This window comes from Bactrocera neohumeralis, chromosome 2 (assembly GCF_024586455.1).
Source record: "Bactrocera neohumeralis isolate Rockhampton chromosome 2, APGP_CSIRO_Bneo_wtdbg2-racon-allhic-juicebox.fasta_v2, whole genome shotgun sequence".
In the NCBI taxonomy this organism is placed as follows: Eukaryota; Metazoa; Arthropoda; class Insecta; order Diptera; family Tephritidae; genus Bactrocera; species Bactrocera neohumeralis.
In genome coordinates, this window is record NC_065919.1 from 83,368,074 (window position 1) to 83,388,889 (window position 20,816).

A 20,816-nucleotide genomic window follows, 5' to 3' on the forward strand; every position below is an offset into this window, starting at 1 on the left:
TTTATTCGGAAAATGGAAATCAATTTTGAAACCTATGTGTGGTCTCATCTCTTTAACAAAAAACATTTATTGCCCCATTCGTGGATGTTGGTTAAGTTTTTTTGTCGAACTTAAATTTATCTCATCTCTCGAAAGTTTTGACCGTCCTTCTCCACTATGATCCTCTTCTGATAAGTATGCTGTCGAACATATGCTTCTATTATGTTGTCTGCATTATACTCGTATTCTATCGACGAAAGCCGAAAATTATCGTTTAAATACCACAAAATATTAAGTCTTAAAAAAAGGAAAAAAAAGAGAAGTGTCTTTATAGTCAGAGAAACGGTTTTTCGGAACACGTGTATTCATGTATTGTTGTTGTGAAATGTAAAAATATAAATAGTTTCCAAGTGCATAATATAACAACATAATATAGTAAATCTCCGGCATGGAGAGAGCAGGAAGAATAGTAGACATAACAGCCGCAATGCGAGAAGTAGTACGTGAGGCAGAGAGCACAAAACTGCTTGCAAACGTAAACAAGGTATTTTAAGCGCATTTTTAAACGCAAACAGCGTTCTTCTCGTGGCTCATCGTATCGCGTGAGGAGTTCTATTACATTAGACAAGCTGCTAAGGAAAACATGAAATACGCTCAGTCGACAGCAAGCATTAAACGAAATTCAATTGAACACAACCGAAGCGCTGCTAAATGCATTTCGAATTGAAATTCAAGTGGATTTGCAAAATGAAGCCGCATGCTTTTGAGAATAGTGAATAATTCTAATTTGATGTTGTGTCCGCTGTGGCGTGCCGTAAGGCAAGGAAAATGTTCAGCCTGTTACTTTGTACTGAGTCAGATTGTTTTTAGAATGCCAGGTGTCGTATTTATTACGAAATAATAAGAAAACACACTTATTGTAACTAAATTATTTATTTTATTTATTTATAATAATTCATATAACAAAAAGGTATTATATAAATACTTGTCGAAAAAAATTACATTGTTTGTCGAAAAAAGTAGACCCCCAAACTACAAAAAATTTGAAAAAGGATCGCCTAATCGACGTTCAGGAAATAAGCAGTGAACTTTGGAATATAAAAAAATTAATCTCTTAAGTACTTTACTTACTTTTCCATAATAAGATATCTAACATTTAGTTCTAAATGGAATGTAATCTAGATTAAGATAACTATTCAGACTTGACGTTAGAGGAAAGGCTCAGGAAAGCAGGTACGAAAATCTTATTTCTACTGCTTTCTAATAGCTTTCTAATTGATTTTTAGAGTAGTTCTAAACATTGATGATATGAGAAACCTTAAAGAGGTAATGATATATAGTATTCTTGAACAAAATTTTACACACTAACTGGTGTTCAATAAAATATTGTCACGTGTGATCCTAGTAGAGGTACTTTTTAATAGCTTTTTTTTGACAGATAACGCGTGGGTTGTGTCAAGCTGTCATATTATTTTTGTTCAGTATTGTTTGACATTTCACAATGGAAAAGACCTACGCCTGAACAACGTTTACAAATCGTTCAACTTTATTACGAAAATACACGTTCTGTAAAGAACGCGCGCTTCGCTCAACTTATCGTCATCATAATCGGCCTACTGAGCGTACTAAACGCAACACCATCACCCACCTTGAGACCCAGCATTCATTATTGGGTAATATTCGACCGAACAGACCACGTGCAGCACGAACTGAAGAAAAAATAGCAGCCGTAGCTGAGAGTATACACGAAGACCGTGGAGAGTCGAAACATTTTACGTCGAGATCTTAATTTGAAAGTGTACAAAATAAAGCTTGTACAAAAACTGAAGCCGCTCGACCTTCCAAGCGACATCGCTTCGGTCTATTGGCTCAAGAAGAGTTCCAAGAAGATCCGAATGATACCGGTAAGAACGTATTCGTCCATGGTCACCGTCATCGCATCATAACCGACTATTTGATGCCTGAAATTTAAGCTCATGGTCTCGGCGACATTTGGTTTCAACAAGACGGCCCGCACTTCCCACACATCGCATCAACCATTGGATTTATTGAGAGAACATTTCAGTGAGCAGATAAGTGCACGTTTTGGGGCGGTCGATTGACCACCAAGATCGCCTGTGGGGATATGAAAAGTCTAAAGTCTATGCGGACAATCTTGCTTCGATTCAGGCCTTGGAACAAAATGCGCCATAACCAGTCGCCAGTTACCAGTCGAAATGCTCGAACGAGCCATCGAAAATTGATCTCAACAGATGGACGATCTGAAATGTAGCCACGGCCAACTGTACTTTCGAATGATAATAAACTTCCCCATTAAATTTGAAAAAAAAAGCTTTCTTCCATACTCCTTGCCGATGCCTGACAGCACCTCAACACCTTACATCTCAAACCACTTTAGACCAGTTTTGGCATCAGTTCCTAGAATTTCTTCAAAAAACTGTATCAACACACCAGCTGGACACAAAACCTGCATTTCAATGCACGTAACATAAGCACTATCGAAGCCGTTTTATTTATGAGCAACGCCTTCGGATCACCACAACAGCTGCAGCAACAGTTGTTGTGTCAACCGACACTATGCATAACAACAGAATTTTCGAGTAATCTCAACAAATCGATAAGTGTTTCTTGACAAAAACCAAACACCCAACAAAAGCAACTACAAGAATGGCAACAACACTTTCCAAAAACCACAATGCCACACACTGCTGACAGTGACAACACTTGTGTATACAGCAGCAACAAAGTAGCCACAAATACCACCAGCAGCAGCACACACACACGCACGCGCTCACATGGGGAAGCACATAAATGGCGAAAAGCAATGCAGGAAGTAATCGTTGTAGCCACAAGCATTAAATGAGGCAGCACTCGCTCAATGCGCACAATTCGGTGCACTTGGCATTGCGATGGACCGGCCAGAGCAACGATATTGAGACTGCGTCAGCCGCAAATCTAGGGCTGCGTGGTCAGCAGCAGCAGCTCTGTGGCTCAGCAGAAATCAGTATCGACAGAATTGCACTGAATTTCGATTTTATGCGCATACCAAAGCAAGTATGTGAGTGTATGCGTTTCGTCTGCACATACATATGCACATTTGCGTACTTATTAAGAATTATCCTTCCGACCGAAGTGCATAGTTATGTATGCACGTGTGTTTGTGTGTGTGTGTGTGCTTGACCGCAGGCGGTTAAGGAAGCTTAATCCGTATACAACCGCTGTTTTAATGCAAATATGTATGCAAGCTGACTCCGCGTCCGACACAACGGACGAAAATGATGGGTTTGCTACTTATATATGCATGTGGACATAAATAAACACCCTGTAGTACAATCATTCACTATCTCAATGGATTTTTAATGTAATGAAAATAACGATCGAATATTTAGCGCGAAACCAGGTGAGCTGAGTGCCATGATATGGTTCAGTTTTTATCAAGGCTTTGAGAAAATTCAAGAATTTTAAAAGACATATTTGAATAATTTATCTTTACTACAACTAGTCAACACTTTAGTAAAGTCCACCACCATTTTTTGAGTCGTGGCTAAAAACCGTTTTTTAAAAAAAAGTCTAAATAAAATAAAAAAAGGTTTCTTAGAGAAGTAGCCTCTCTTTCAGCAAATTCAAAGTTCTTTATATAATGGGTTGTCAAAAAAGTCTTGCGGTATTTTTATTGATTTTTTTTTTATTGAAATTGAAATGAATTTTTGATGACTCATGCCCAGCTCTTGACCGATGCTACGGCTGCTACTATGCCGGTCTCTTTCGACCAATTCAGCGATTTTATCGCAATTTTCGACGACAGGCCTTCCGGAGCGTGGCGCATCTTCGACCACCTCTACACCAGAACGAAAACGTTGAAACCATCGTTGTGCGGTGGAAATGGAAACTGTATCGGGTCCATAAAATGCACAAATTTTATTGGCGGCTTGAGATGCATTTTTGCCTTTATCGTAGTAGTACTGTAAAATATGCCGTATTTTCTCTTTATTTTGCTCCATGTTTGCGACGCTATAACTCACGAACGACTTAAAAGAAACGACAATCAATCAAACACGTGTTAGCGCGTGAAATGAGCTTTCCAAAAAGGTATAGCATGACCCGAAGCGACGAATAAAACAACTACGCGCTTTCAGCGCCAACTAGCGAAAATACCGCAAAACTTTTTTGACAAGCTATGTTTTTTTTGAAAAATCTCTAGGCGATCGTGATTATCGAAGTCCACCACCACTTTATGAACCGTGGACACAAATCTCGTCTGGGAAAAATCTTAAATGTGAGTCAAAGATTTTTCTAATAGCCGCCGAACTTCGATAGACAATATCAAAACACTCGATATTACAGCCAGAAATAATTTGTATACCCTCAATTGAATATAATAAAGAGAGAAGTATCTATTTAGCCTTATCTGGCTGTGATGGAAACCTTTCTATTCGACAAACTATTTTCTCGAAATTTGGCAAGGAGATAAAGCCAAGGCCACTATAACATATAGCACCCATACAAAATGACCGATCAAAATAAGATATAGAAAGAAGACAAAGATAAAGATAAAGATAAAGATAAAGATAAAGATAAAGATAAAGATAAAGATAAAGATAAAGATAAAGATAAAGATAAAGATAAAGATAAAGATAAAGATAAAGATAAAGATAAAGATAAAGATAAAGATAAAGATAAAGATAAAGATAAAGATAAAGATAAAGATAAAGATAAAGATAAAGATAAGGTAAAGATAAAGATAAAGATAAAGATAAAGATAAAGATAAAGATAAAGATAAAGATAAAGATAAAGATAAAGATAAAGATAAAGATAAAGATAAAGATAAAGATAAAGATAAAGATAAAGATAAAGATAAAGATAAAGATAAAGATAAAGATAAAGATAAAGATAAAGATAAAGATAAAGATAAAGATAAAGATAAAGATAAAGATAAAGATAAAGATAAAGATAAAGATAAAGATAAAGATAAAGATAAAGATAAAGATAATGATAAAGATAAAGATATTTTTATACTCTTTTATATTATACTATAAGAAACGTAATACAAATGATATTTTTTTATATCTGTGGAGCTCAGTTCAGTCAAATTTCAAAGTTATTCCTGGCTTAAAAATGCCCACTGTAAAAGAAACTATTGAAAAATTAGTGGTTTAGTAGTTTTCCTCTATCGATTGAAGATCCACCTATCAAACCAAACATGATAATTTACTTGCGATCCAAGTGCTGGATTATAGTCAACAACGTATGAGGCTAAAAAGATCATCTATTAAATCTCCCCTTTCGGTTCAATTGATTCCACCTTCATTTTTGTAAAATCTTTTCCATTGTACTTCATCACCATTGTTTTTGTAAGCAAATTTAGTTCTAGTCATTGCTATAAGACAGATTCTACATAAAACTGAATATTAAACAAAAATCGAAAAACCCATAAATTATCGGATTTGAACTGTTAACTTCTACTCAAACGCCTAACTGCATTTTTATACTACAAGTATTAGTAACAAATGGAAGTACAAAGCTTTCACAACCAAAGCTCCGTAATTCACTGCTGGGAGAGTGGACGCCATGTACCATAGTTCGTGGTCAATTTAAGTTTCCAGCGAGCGCTAGTGCCGGTGCCAGTTACGTGTGCTAACATATGTTTGTATATACATATATATATATATATATATATATAATGTAGCTATATATCAAAGAGGAATACATAGTATATTGCAAATATTTGTGTTTCTTTTTTGTTTTGTTGTTGGCGGCGATTTACTTTATCATCCGCTTATCTTTATCGCATTACCAAAACGACGAACGTTCAAGCAGCAAAAACGGATTTATTATTCCCTTTGAGCTTTCAGTCATTTACTCATATTGCATTGTGCACATAAATATGTATAAATGATATATACATATAGTATATCAATATGAGCGCAACCTGCACTGCATGAGCACACACTTGTAGCTTTATACTCTTTCTGGCGCTCCTCCTTTCGCATTTCTTCGGTGCTTTTTATTACGGATAAATGCATTTTGGAGGAAATCCCTCACTGGAGGATATTAATAACATTCGGGATTTTCACTTTAATACCATGTGTATAGCAGGTGAAAATGGAAACCACGAAGGATCCAATAAATGAAATTGAATTGAAATTAGTGGCAACATGGTGCGCAATGAACGCCATCAACTGGTAATGGGTTGTGTTTCAAGAGAATCACTTTTTTATTGCAACAGCATTTAATTACACCAAATTATTTTATCGAGGATATCTTAATATTCTTTTGACACTAGCTTAACTGATGTAACGGTATCTGTAATTAAGAGAAATCATGTGTTTTCAAACCACTTATCGGCAAGCGGAAAGTTATTTGTGTTGTTATGAAAACAAAAAGTATCAGCGTGGTCTTCATACAAACATATTTTATCCATCAAAAGCTAACAAACTGAAACATACAAACATTACATATATATCTTCATATATATACCTAATTACAATTTTTTTCGCTTTGTTATATTTATATGTGTATACACTATCCACCAAACTAATCAATATGGAAAGCTTTTTCTTCAACAGTGAATTTATTGAAAAACTTTTTTATCGCCTGCCAACTGTGTCGGGCGAAGATGGAGGCGAAAGTTGGCTTAAGAAAATGAGATAAAAAACTTTTCTGATTATAACAACAAACTAAATTTTTTCCAACTATACTGTTATATAGATATAAAGAATACGAATTGTTGTAGTAATTTGTATCCCAGAAAAATTGTAGCAAAACTTATTTACTCAAAGAGCAAATTAAATGCGATAAATACCAAGGACGGACATGCAGAAGTTTGGCAGAAAAATAAGACATTAACTCAAAATGACCGAGGTGGCAGAATATAAGTATGTAGATAAACAAATTAAAGACTTAAAAGGCGATCGTTTATTTTCTATCGCCACTTTAACAATACGAAGTTTCGGAAGCTTGAAACCGACTAAAAATGAATATGTATGTATGTTAAAATTGCTTCACAGTAGAACTGAAGAATAATATTTTTCTAACGCTCTTCATGAAATTAATGATCTCGGCTATGATAGTGCTCGTGTTAATTAATCACTAAGTATAATTACATTTTCCTTAGGATAACTCACTTAGTCAAAATCTGAGTATAGAGATTTTCAGATACAGTAGTGGAATACCATCTTATTAAATTTGACACGAACTGACAATACAAGTATTATTACAATTTTCCATACTCGTTTATAAGCCTGGACTGGGATGTATTCAATGCTTGCAGAAAATTTTTGAGTTTATCGGTTTCTGCTCATAATTGGAGCGCCATATTCATAAACCTACGTCTCGTCAACACTAATAATTCGTTTGAGTAAGGACAGCTCTTTTGCAGTATCTATTCGACTTCGTTTTTGCAAAAGATTCAGATCAGTTGGTACTAGTCACGCTTCATACCCAAAATATTAGCCAAAATACATTATACAAAAATACATGATTAATTCCTTCCGACCGGCCAAACTGTCGACAAAGAATAGGAATTGAGTATTATGCGTCGTTTGCGCGAAGCTATTCGTAAAAAGAGGCAGGTATTACATATGGGCCGACAACTCTTGCTTTTTACACCATGATAATGCACCGTCGCATACTGTATTGATTCTTCATGAGTTTTTCGCCAAATTTTCAGCCAATTTCGTGTCACAACCACCGTATCAGCTTTATCTGACTTCTGGCTATTCAGCAAACTCAAACAACCGCTCTGGGGAAACCGTTTTGAGTCAATTGAAGACATTAAACATGAATAGCTACGCGCATTGAAGGCTATTCCGGAAATTGACTTTAACAACTGTTTCGAGGATTTACAAGTGTAATGCGGCCAAGGAGGATCACTTTGAGGGGATGAGTGATTTTGAAAAATAAATTAAGAATTTTATAATTATGAACAAAGTCTTACTACTTTTTGCTCATAGTAGTAAGAAAGAACTTTTCGCGGCCACAGTTTAAAGGGACTAGTCCGGGTCAAATTTGATCAGATGATAATGTTTACATAGTATATATTAAAGTCTTCTCCAATAATTTAATATAACTGATTTTAATTCCACAACTTTAAACAGATAGTAACAGCACGAAAGCTACATTTGTGCCACGATGTCTGATTTTTTTATCCCCGCAAAACTAATACTAGGTACCGACGTCACTGTTAATTCATAACTTCGAAGTTGTAGATAACTTCGTCTATCTTGGAACCAGCGTCAACACCAACAACAACGTCAGCCTCTAAATTCAACGCAGAATATCTCTTGCCAACTGGTGCTACTTCGGACTGAGTAGGTAATTGAGAAGTAAAGTACTCTCTCGACGAACAAGTACAAAACTCTATAAGTCACTCATTATTCTCGTCCTGCTATATGGTGCAAAGGCATGGACGATGACAACATCTGATGAGTCAACGTTACGAGTTTTCGAGAGAAGGGTTCTGAGGCAGATTTATGGTCAAATGTTCAACCATAATTTCATTTGAAGATTTTATTTAATCTATAAATTTTTTTCTTGACCCTTTCAAATAGTTGGGTCAAATTTGGTTTAATGGGTTACATATGATTAACGACAAACATTTTTTTATTGTTTTATTTATATATGTGAAATCTCTAAAATACTGACTTATTTTTATATATAAAATTCTAAAGTTGATCCGAGTAATTGATTTATAGATACAAGCTTATAAAGTTGTGCGGTCGAGATAATCTTTCTTCTTTGTGCTCTCAAAGCAGGTCTTCAGAATTTCTAACGAACCACTCACCCGATCTTAATGAAATGTAACATTGGTATTCGAGACATAAATTGTAAGGTCTTGAACGAAGGATTTTTGGTTTGCTCAATTACAACTATTTAAACATAAAAAACGTCGAGAAATGTTCAACAAAACTCTCAGAATTTTAATTTTTTTTGTTTTTCTTTCGTCCATTACCTAGTTTATGGTTTTAATTGAAGCACATATTATATGGTTAATTTTGATGATGATGTAAGAAGTTCTGCTGTCAATATGTCAAATGACGTCGTATTGGTCGAGTCATAACTATTTTCCTTTGAAATTTTGACAAAATCTTTGTAAAATATGTATCCTTGTAATATTAAAAAGTATCATTTTTTATATGAAAAAAATATGGAAAATATGCCGTTCTTTGTTCTCGATGAAACATATGTAACTCCTTAAACCATCCGAGAATTTCACCCAACAACATAACTTATTGGTAGTCGATCGATTCACTATCATTTTATTGGCAAATATTTATTAAGTTTTCAGTATATCCCTACATTTCACTAAATATCCCTCTATGTTCTAAATTCCATACTCAATTATTTCATATTATGAATTTTAAATGGAGTTTAAGTATTAAGTACTTTTTGATTGCTATAAATAATCAGCGCCTTTCATATTTTTCTCAAAGTACTTAAGTCACTCATTAACGGCTTTATTAAATATTTAAGTTAAGCCAATGGGATTAACGCAATAAAAAGTTAGCTGAGATAAAACAATATTTCTTTTGTGGAATTCAAATGCTTGGCAACTTTCTTCCACACAACGAATCGTAGGCAATAAACAACTTTTCTGTCTCAATTCCATTCTTGCATGAACCATGTGCAGACCGAAGACAAAAAAGGCGTCGGAACAAATAAGCACGAGTTTATGTGGCGTAAATGATTTGTGTGCGGCAGTGTTTGAATCGGTAGGCGCCTGAGTGCAACCCAATATGTGTACTATACACAAGCAGATAATGAGCACATTTAGCATTAAATCAACGTGACAACGGCTAAAAGTAAGAAAATGCTTGTGAGGTTTACTTTTTCCTCAGTAAAAACAATAATAATATTTCGGCTAAAGACGACTTAAGATAAATTAATGTAGTACTTAAGTAAGAGGAAGACCTCTTATATTCAATTACCACCCTAATGTGTATATACATATATATGTAGATATGATGCAGTTCATTTTTATATATGAAAGAATATAAAAAATAGAATTTTCCACGAATTATTGGAAGTACCTAAAAAATCCGTTACGTGCTGCAATGAAACGTGTGTAAGGTCGCTGAATTTGGCACGAGAAAAAAAACAGATGCATTCGAAGGCCAAAAGTCAAAATTATCATGATGCACATGAAGTGCACATATTGTTCCATTAAAGGTCGTCGGTTCTGTGCAAATGTCAGTCCAACAGCCAATTTGCGAGCACACACACACACACACCCGTAAAATAACGAGAGCAACAAAAGATGTGGTAATTGAACTAATGCGCGCCAAAAACGCGAACGCATCCATGCGAATGTGGGGCACAGTGGGCTATTTGCAATAAGACTACGCTCATAATTTATGCATATGAAGTACAGCGTCAAATAATATACCCGAATTCAGGGGAAAGCCTGATGGAAAACGAATTACCTAATAGCAGATTCTCTCCGAAATTTGATTTTAAGCAAGTATTGAACCAAGAACCAAGTCATCTGACATAAACGCTGCACGATGGCATCGTTAAAGTGCTCTTTCCCACGCACGAAAGAAGAATCAGTGAACCCGAACAGGCTAGAAGACTTTCGAAGATCCTCCAGTTCACACTAGAGGAACTGTAAGTGGTCGCTGACAAGCTTAAAACTAACAAATCGCCCAGCTTAGACGGGATCCCAGCGGAAATACTCAAAACAATCACCGCAGAACGACCCGCAGTATTCTTAAATATGTACAACGCCTGCCTTAAAGCTGGAATATTTCCTAAAATTTGGAAGAAACAACGACTTGTCCTAAACAGCAAGGGAAAAGGGGATCCCAGCTTGCTATCACAGCGGGAAAGCTCTATCAAAGACTACTTAGACCTAGACTAGAAGCGGTTACCAATGAAACTGACGGACTTTACCCAGACAGCACGGTTTTAGATCCGGAAGGTCAACTCTAGGCGCTATCCAAAGCGTCATTGTAGGTGTGGAAGTCGCACAACGTAAATGCTCCAAATACAAGCGAATAGTTCTGTTGGCGACTTTACACGTTCGAAACGCCTTCATTATCGGGAGATGGGCGGACATGATCGACGCTTTAGAAAAAAATGTTAGAATCCCTGAATTCCTCAGTAATATGGTCCGGAGCTATCTTATTAACAAAAAGCTGATGTACCAGACTAGAGAGGGACCACGACAAATAGAAGTCACGTCAGGAGTAGCAAAAGAGTTAATTTTAGGCCCAGATCTGTGGAACATTAGTTATGACGGAATACTTAATTTGAAATGTCCGAGGAATCATATTTAATCGGCTACGTGGACGACATAACCGCAATAATCACAGCCCGAGACACGGAGGAAGCCCGAAGAAAGCTGAAACAGGTCACGACTCGGATGCAAACATGACCTGACTTACATAACCTCCAGCTCGGTACAGAAAAACACAGATATACTACTGCTGACGAACAAGAACATTGCTCTCGTAATAAGCATGCAAACGACTAAGGATATTCTGAAGACACAAAAAGCTGTGAATTACCTAGCCGTAAAACTGGACCCCAGATTAACCTTCTTCCAGCAAGCCGCAGGAAAGGCAGTGGAAATCAGTTCCTATATTAGCAGACGAATGGCCAGCATAGGAGAGCCCATACAAGAAAAGAGAAAGCTCTTAATGTCAACAACCACCAGCGTCTTACTATACGGAGCAGAGATTTGAGCCGATGTGTTAAAAAAGGAAAACCGGCGAAATGTATTGGCTAGAGGGCAGCGCATTGCAGCCCTCAGAGTTGCAGCAGTTTACCAAACTGTGTCAGGTAATGCAATATTAGTCATATGCTCCCATTGACCTTCTAGCGCAAGATAGAAAAAGATGTGGGACCTAAAGAACCGCATAAAGAAAGACAAGATACTCGCATGGCAAGGAAGATGGGAGAATGAGAGTTATGGCAGATGGACGGCCAGAGTTATAAGAGATTTAAACTTATGGAGAAATCGCAAATTTGGAGAAGAAGACTCTCTCTTTTTTTGTTACCTACAAGTGACACATGCCGTTGCTGTGACGGCAGCTCTGATGATGCGGAAGGCATTTTCCACCCCCGCAACCGCAAAAAAAAGAGAATCTGACCCTAACCTGTGCTTAGAGCAACCAGGATAAGCAGTCAGTCGAACTCTAAGAGCTGTACGAAAGATGCATCTTCGAATGTAGGCCTTACAAGAGTAGAAAGAAATATTTTTCAACGATGTCAGTCAAAATATGGACTATCACTACGGCATATTGACGCATAATTATTTCAAGAATAGAGTCCGTGATGCTATTATAATCATAAGATGAGCAAAGTAAGTTCGTTTACGATTGACTATAATGTAAGTACCAACAAGAGCGAAGCACCGAGCTTCACTGATAGCAACAGATCGCTTCTGAATGCTTTTTGGTATTGTAAGGCAACAAAAAATTCTTTGGAAAATTGCATATCGAGCTCTACAATGAAATTGTCTACGCTTTGCTACGACTGGTGCTTAATTGTAACAATACAAATATTTTGTAAAGGATTATATTTTTGAAAAGAAACCACTGCTCTTCACAAAAATTGTTTTCTTAGCTCTGATTTCGGCAGCCAAGGGAAAGAAGTGAAAAGAGCAGAATCTAAATGCAGCGCTTCTACTGACTGCAGGAGTTGCATGCATACCAAGTAGTTGTTTTATTTGCATTCTACGCAGGAGCGCAAAATTTTCAACGAACGCTTCATTCGAGCGGAAGTACGAAAGCGGCGTTTAGCAGCAACTTTTCCGCAGCGACAAAATTGAAGCGCTGATTTGTATGCCAACAGAATGCGACCAACTCCGCTGCCACCACACACACACATCACTGAACATATATATATATGTATGTATATATTGGTACTACACTTCCGCTATGCTGCTGTTTCCGGTTCCTTTTCCGCTTCCACAATTGGCCATGTCATTCGTGTGTAACTAAGAAAAAGAACGCCGCATAAAGAAGGCAATGAAATAAAATAAGCTGTGGAGGGCAAACTTTATGGCACAGCAATCTTCCTCACGCTGCTTTAGCGATTTCTTCAAGCGCGCACACTTACTCGCTTATTTTCGTCGCTTTGCAACACTTGAGTGTTAAATGCGCTCGGTGGCATATGAGCCAATTGCATTGCGGCAGACGCATTTGACATTTGCTATGCTGAAGGAGTTTGGCAGCGCGCAGCATTCTGCTGTGTCTTGTCGTGTCGCACATTTTGTAGATTATGGGGTCACGCAGCGTGTTCAGGACGCAGCGTGCGACTGCCACATATCACACGAAAAAGCAGGCGTGTGAGTGCATATAACTGTCCAAATATTGGAGTGTTCTAGCAGGGAATAGGAACCATATTTTTTTAAGTTGTTTTTTGGTTTAAGTTCTCTCTTTTATCCGCATATAAATATGTTGGTGTTTGTGTGTGTGTGTAAGCATACTGCTCAAACTCGCATCCCTTTGCTGAAGTTAGCGTTTTATCACTCCAACCTTTGCGCTGTTATTATTTGAATTCTTTCGCTTTTTACTTCAGCAACTTTCGGCTGTTAACTCGCTCGTACGCATCTGTCTCAGCGGATTTCCAGCGCGCAAATATGCCTTGGCGTACGTGCTCGGTTTTATCAAATCAGCGATGTCTCGGTCGCGACAATTTTGTGGGTAGCCGGAAAATTTCACAAAAATGTATGGAAAAAATTTAGATGCAGGAGCGGCAAATATAAAGAAATTGTGTTTGCCACACACTTTGGTTATATGAAAATATTTGTAGCTAGTATTGGGGTGTAGTCATGCTTCTGGGTAAGCAATTGAAGTCGTAGGGCTTGTGTCCTCGCCGCGCATTCGAGAAACGTAACAAAACTTGTGTAAGATGCCGTATCCAACCTGCGTGGAGCCTGGATCACGGCTAAAAGAGAAGAAGCTTCAGCTTTAAGGGTTCGCTGAAGTCGAATCGCAGCGTGTGTTTACCAGAGGTGCGGTCTTGAAACAAGCGGAAACCACTCCGAATGGACAACCTACCTCAAAATGTTTCGATCGACCACAACACGAGCAGGGTGGGATAGATACCGAGAGCTGAAGAAGGAAGCGAGTTACATATGCAGCCAATGCGTGAGTATGAAGAGCTTGAGAAGCTGGCCGACAAGGGTTTTGCAAGAAAATTCTTCGAAAAGATTCGATTTACAGAAGCTTTCAAGACAGGAGCATGCTCTTGTAGGGCCTAAAGAGGTTATCTAGGGAATGATGTTCAGGGCATATTGATGGTATGTAGGCAACAGTTCTACAGCTAGCTGAACGGCAGAGGCCTTTTCAATTACGGCGGCGCGGAATGATGGGAAGGTGCATGAATCAACAAAACTTCAGTAGTCGATGATTATGGCCGACGATTTTAAATACGGTGGCGAAAAACGAACAAGTGCATGCCCGATGATTTTAAACCTAAGTGAAAGCCCTTAATATCGAATATAAGATTTTATCGAGAGAAGTATGTGAATGCAAAGAGAGACGATTTGATGGTTAGAGTTTAACTAGCTACAATGTCAAAAACGAACATGCAAAAGGTTCACTCTGCGTTCGCGAGGTAACGACAGCTCTTTTTCTGCTAAGGGTGGTTATTTGACTTCAAGAACGCCATTCACTGGAAGGCGCTATAAGGAAACGTTCTCTTGAAGATCCTAGGGGGCACTTCCACTATAAGCAGATGACTGCGATGAAGGTTTCTGTGAAATTCGTTGTTCCTTAACCGGAGATGTGCGGGCCTCACTGTGTAGATGTTCGATGAGAGACATTGAGAGAAATCCAGCTATTGTAGGCATATTCTGACATGTCTGAAACTTTTTCTTCTGCCTTTCACCATATCCAGGGGATCATACTGGTGCTACGTAATTTATGACTAGTTGTCTTGTAATTTGCCAACACCGTGTCTTTGTCTTTCCCGCAGGTGCTGTCGGCTAGTGACTTAAAGATTTTGTTGCAATCGCGGTCGAAGCCGAAATGAAGGAATACAGGCTGTCGAGTGCCAGTAATAGTTTAATGTTGTACTCTCAACAAATCTGAAGAAAAAATTTACGACTGATGTTCTGTATATATTTGAGGAGGCCGGATTATGACTTTGAGTTCAAAATTTTTCTATCACGTATATCTATTTTTGTCATTTTAGTAAATGGTGGTGGTTTGACCCCTACAACCCTTGACTACAACACAAAAAGCCCTAGGCCTTAGGAAATTTTTACTATCACTTTCGGTTTTAGGAACACAAAATTAACAAGAAACAGCCTCCTACATCATAGTTGCCACCTGAGTATCATCCCTCAACTGCTAAAACGACATTAGCATCCTCTTTGGAGCTGCTTAATGCTTTTATATAAAGTAAGCACTTTAAATGCATTTGCCAGCGATTATCTGCTCGCATAGATGGGATAATGCATAATGCAAGTTGACGACACGGCAATTGCGTATGCCGGCAATGAGCCACTTGTGTATTGCTGGAGCTGCAGCCAGGACCAACTGCTAATTTCGTGTATTGATAACAAACTTTGTTCGGGTCCCCAGTGCCTGCACTTAGGCTGATATTGCACGCAGAATGCAGTAGAACAAAAATTCCCGACGGTAACGAAACGTAACCACAACAGCGAATGCAGCATTACAGCAAACAATGCATATGCTGTGTGTGTTAGTAAAGCAACAATTGCTACATCGTGGTAGTACTTCAAGTCCCACAAGGTAACCACGGTCCTTACCGACACAATGCATATTGCTTCGGTTGTAACGATCTTAGGTTTCGCTGACTTGATATGCAGTCATTGCAAACTTCGAAAAATTATGTGGAAATTGCGTGCCAAAAAGCGAACTCAGCGTTTCAATGGCAACCACCCGACTCATCTTGGGCAAGTAGATAGAAGCCTACATTGTCGCTGCCTCATCTTTTCCGGTATATGTAATCGGTTGCTGCATGAATGATGCGGAGCTAAGCTAATACGGAATATGCACAATTCATGCACGAACAAAGCACGATACTTCGGTAGATCCAGTTGTTTTGCATTTGGCAGGCTTCATTTTCAATTCATCATTCACCATTCACCAGTCGCCATTCGATTTGTTTGCAGCATCATTAACACGTTAAGTCGCTCGAAAACGCAAACACACACGTCTACACCACGTATCCATGGACTGGAGTTGCACGACTGCTTGCTGCCTTTCAACAAAACATTCACCCTTGCCGCTTCGTATGCATGCATTCAACGATGTTCTTGTTATTGTGCGTCAACTGCCTTTTGTTCAATTACGGTGCCATGAAACTGTTGAGTTCTCGCCTGAAATGTGTCTGCGATAATTGCTATTTGCGGAAAGTTTTTGCATGTCCTTTTAATCAACGACTGCAACAAGAGGTTTTGAAGGTTGGCACTTTTTTGCTTCCGCAAGATACATAAAGTTTATCTGAACTGTGATCACTCAGGGAGCTCAAAAAAGACTTAAAATGCACTTTCAGAGCTTCTGAATGCCACGCGGTGTGAGTTCCACCCAGGTTATTATTGTAAAACTGTATGCTGTGACGGGTTATACTACCAGTTGTCTGGTTTTGATTCCGAGAAACTCTAAGATACTAACCACCTCAAGACATTACGAGCTAGTTCGCTTAGCTATACATTTGGCACGAGCCGGATTCATTTCTTAAAACTATATTAGATGACTTCGATGACGATATTTTTAAAATGGACATAAATTAGGCTGAAAACTAATTCAGATCTCAGTTATGAAAATCCCGACCTTCAAATATGCCGTAAATTAATTTTACCGATTACTAGCATTCCAAGTTTAATGGTCTAAATCAAAAAGCATTCCCAAAACCAGCAGTTCTTTGAAGGTTCTTCAGTTTTTAAGCTATTTCTATTGATGAATGTCTATGATTGCCTATCCCGTAGCAGAGTGCACGAGTGGTTTCAACGTTTTCAAAGTGGTCGTGAGGACATACATGACGATCAACATGTGTGCCAATCAAAATCCGTGATCATCGGAAATTCCACCGAAACTGTGCGTGAGTTCATCAAAAATCAGTTGAAATCATCATTGAAATTCATGGAAATGAGCATCTCCAAAACGTCGATTTATCGCATTTTGACAGAACATTTGAGCTTACGAAAGGTGTGTGCACGGCTTGTTCCGCACAAATTGACTGACGACCAAAAATTGCTCAGAATCCAACATTCGAAGGTCCGATTGTGACCAATTATTTGACTAAAAATCACACATTAACCACTCCGCGTATTCACCTGATATGGCACCATGCGACCTCTGCCTTTTCAGAAAAATGCATTTGCCCATGAAAGGAAAGCGTTATGCAGACGTAGAGGCCATTCAAAAGGCTTGCACCGGCATACTGACGGCCATACCGGCCAACGAGCTAAAACACTCGTTCGACATGCTTTTGGGCCGTGCAAAAAGCTGTATTGAAGCAGAAGGAGACTATTTTGAATAAAATAAATTGATTTTGCCGAAAAAAACCATTTGTTCTGTGTTTTTTTTCAAGTCCTGTTTACTTTGGAATACACCTTGTAGAATGAGATGTTCTGAAATTTCCTCGGTCGCAAAACCGGAAATTTGCGCAAGAGACTATGCCCATGTCGGACAAATGCTTCCAGAGCCTGTAGTGCCCTATATAGAGCGCGACAAGGAAATGGAATTTGTTTCGGGAAAGGTTGATCATATCTCTAAACCTTTTAAGGTTGTAACCTCCCACCAGTAGCTTGACGTGTCGCATTCCTGTTGCCAGTGCTGTTCTCTCCCCACTCTCCCTCAGTGCGGAGCAATTCCTTTATCCTGAAAACTGCCACAGAGCGGACTAGTTCGTCGGCCAGCTCATTGCCGGCTACTCCCTATATGCCCCGTTAAATCAGGTGTACACGGTAGTAAACTGGTAGGTGGTTAAGCCTTCATATACACTTCTCTCATTGGTGTGGATAGTTTGGTAGGCGGTGCCGCAATGCCTGCTCCAATGCCTTCCGGTATTCTCGAGCCGTCAGTGTACCACTATCCGTCAATTGTAGGTCGAGCGTGGAAGAGAGTAACTCTAAACTTCTTTGGAAATTTTACCCTCTGTGTAGCGCCGTCCCTTGGAAGAAGGGCTAATTGTGTTTCTTCCCTTAAAGCCTTCATTTTTTGAGACGACCTTATCTTCCCTTTGCTCGGCACTAATTCACGCGTCAAGAACATAAATGTGAAATCAATTATTGTTTTCTTATTCTATCTAAGTTTAAGAATTAATTATTGAATTAAAAAAATAATGTCTTGTTTGTTTTACAATCCTTGGAAATTTGAGCTCTTATGTAGAGAACGCCTTTACATTACTTGGCTACAAGGTTAAGTTAGGTTAATCTGGTCGGCCAATAAGCCACGCATAGACCAATTTTGATCCTTTTCGATATCAGATGGAGTTCAGTTACTTTAGGATGCCTAGGCTTGACACGAATTTCAACAGACCCTGCGGCCTCACTATCGATACCTCCTCCAGTGTATCATACCATGCCTGACTACTAAGTGTCAAGCTTTTCCATTGGGTTCAAGAGTAGATCATAGAACAATACAATAGCGGTGGCGCCTCAAAAGCTCCAAATTATCTGCAGTTTAATATTTCCTTGACCAACATGTCATTTCATTTAACTCAATAATGCACTCAAGGTACCTATAGTATGAACCTGTGAGAGTCAACCTACATTAAAATCATTGCAATTGCTATCTGAAATACTACCGCCACATTCCAACCGTTCCTTATTTGTCGAACAAACACTGTAGACGTATCTTCATTTTCTCCAGCTGTTGCTGATTGTAAATTTTAAAATCCTAATCACTTTGCCAGCACAAATTGAAAACCAACTTGTTCGATTGCCGTATCGTGTTGTTGCTGTTGTTGACGATGTTGTACATTGTATTTGCCCATATTATTATTGACTGCAACCACTGGTTGACAAGCTCAACGATTTCATAAGTGATTGCATAATTAAAATGACAATCTCACAGAAGAAATAAGCAGGTTCATGCATACTCATACACACACATATATACATACATACTGCACACAAGTGCATAGAGCTCGTTATAACGGTAGGGAGGCAACCGAGGCACAAATTAAAAATGCAGCACTACAACGGCTCACTCATCAACAGCAGAGCAGAGCACTGCAGAGCGGAGCAGGGCGATGCGACATGGCACAATGGAGCGCAATAGCAAATTGTAGTGGTGTCGTTTTTAATTAATTCCCACAAGGAATTCCCAAGGATGCTTCAATATGCAAGTTGTAAGCACGCCAAAGGCGAAAGCGTTGAACAACAACAACAGCAGCAACGACCCAACTTGTTTACGTTCCACTAAATTTGGAAGTGAAATTTTGAAAAATACTTTAATGCACGTAAGCTCACCTTCTCCTCCTCCGGTGTCGCCGACGACGAATCCACCTTAGCCATGCAGGCTGCCGAGCCACCCGTGCAACCCAAGCCGTATTTCGGCACCAACGGACGGCAGACATTGAGGAAAAACTGAAAAGCAAGAACAAATTTTGTAGATATGTTTGCAGATAGATATTAAAAATTTGTTGGAATGAAAATGAAATGTTCAACTGCGACGGTGTGCTGGTGTGCTGATGGTTGGATTTGTGCAGACATTATTTGACAATGAACTTCTGCTGCAGCCGCGTCAACTACAAGCACACCCACAGTGGCACTCAAAGTGTTCGATGGTCGGTCTCACCTTGGTCGATTTAGGCACTTGTTGTTCCGTTATCGATGCGTTATTAATTTCGGCTTCATAGTTGTCCGTTGCACTAATCAATGGCGTCAAATCGACCACCTCCTCGCTGGTTCCATCCTCCGAATGCTCAACATAGACTTTGACTTTGCAGGCAATCTGCTCATGACAAGCGAATGGTGTTTGAAAGTGAATTAGTAGTTGGCAATTTTTATTTTCGATTATTTTCGGACCCAATGCATTGCTGGTGTTGCTGTCGCCGCTGCCAGTCGCTGTCCCATTGTCTTTGGTCGCATTATTGGCACAGACAAACTCAATTCTCGTCGACCACTTGTTTTGGCCATCACAAAGTGCTCCATCGGTGTACAGCAAATATGGTGAGCCGGAACGATCGGAACGTAGTTGTGAATTGCTTTGGCCCATACTGGTGGTCTGTTGGTTCTCGACGAGGCAAGCGCCTAGTGGGGGATGAAATAAAGAGAATTTAATATTTAAATCAATTAAAAACAGAAGTACTCAGGATTGCTCCATTTTTCAAGATCATAAAAATAAATTCTCCCAAAGATGAACATAAATTTATGGAGTTTTAAGTATTTGGGTAAATTGATAAATTCTTCGGTATTCTAACTAGTAACAATAGTTTCAAAACCTAATAGCGAGACCTCCAATCAGAGAAATATGAAGTTTGAGCCTTTTGATTTGGAAAAATGAGAAATATTGAAGCGATTTTTAGGATTTTAGATTTTATATGTAAAGCTTCGAACACATGAACTCACTGACTCACGCCCAAATAGTTTTGGACCTTTTTTTTTAGAAATTCTTGGGAAAGCTACTAGAGATTAATCTGTTCAAAGGAACCTTTCATATTTTTGCAAGTAAACTTCATCTGGGAATCTCTCCACTCTCTGCTCACTATATTGAAGATCACCGCTATCGTCGAAAATTTTTATATGAAAGCATAAAACAGTTTTTTTACCAGTGGTGTATTCGATTCGCCACTCTCCAAGTTAGTTTTTGGATTCACCACTACTCAAATTTTGATAAATCCGTACACCTAAAACTTTAATTCATATGAACGGACATTTCAGAGTACAACAATGTGTTTAATGTAGGTA

The 20,816-nt window shown here is 38.6% G+C and overlaps 1 protein-coding gene across 2 annotated transcripts in view; it reads right to left on the bottom strand.

Moving 5' to 3' along the window:
• Nucleotides 1–20,816, bottom strand: part of LOC126759906 (cation-independent mannose-6-phosphate receptor) — a 152,037-nt gene that overhangs the window by 105,194 nt on the left and 26,027 nt on the right. For both annotated transcript variants that reach the window (XM_050475103.1, XM_050475094.1), the window contains exons 9-10: nucleotides 19,705–20,159; nucleotides 19,377–19,493 (exon numbers count right to left, since the gene is read on the bottom strand). In XM_050475103.1, coding sequence (XP_050331060.1) covers nucleotides 19,377–19,493; nucleotides 19,705–20,159 — 572 coding nt within the window. The remainder of the gene's footprint in view (nucleotides 1–19,376; nucleotides 19,494–19,704; nucleotides 20,160–20,816) is intronic.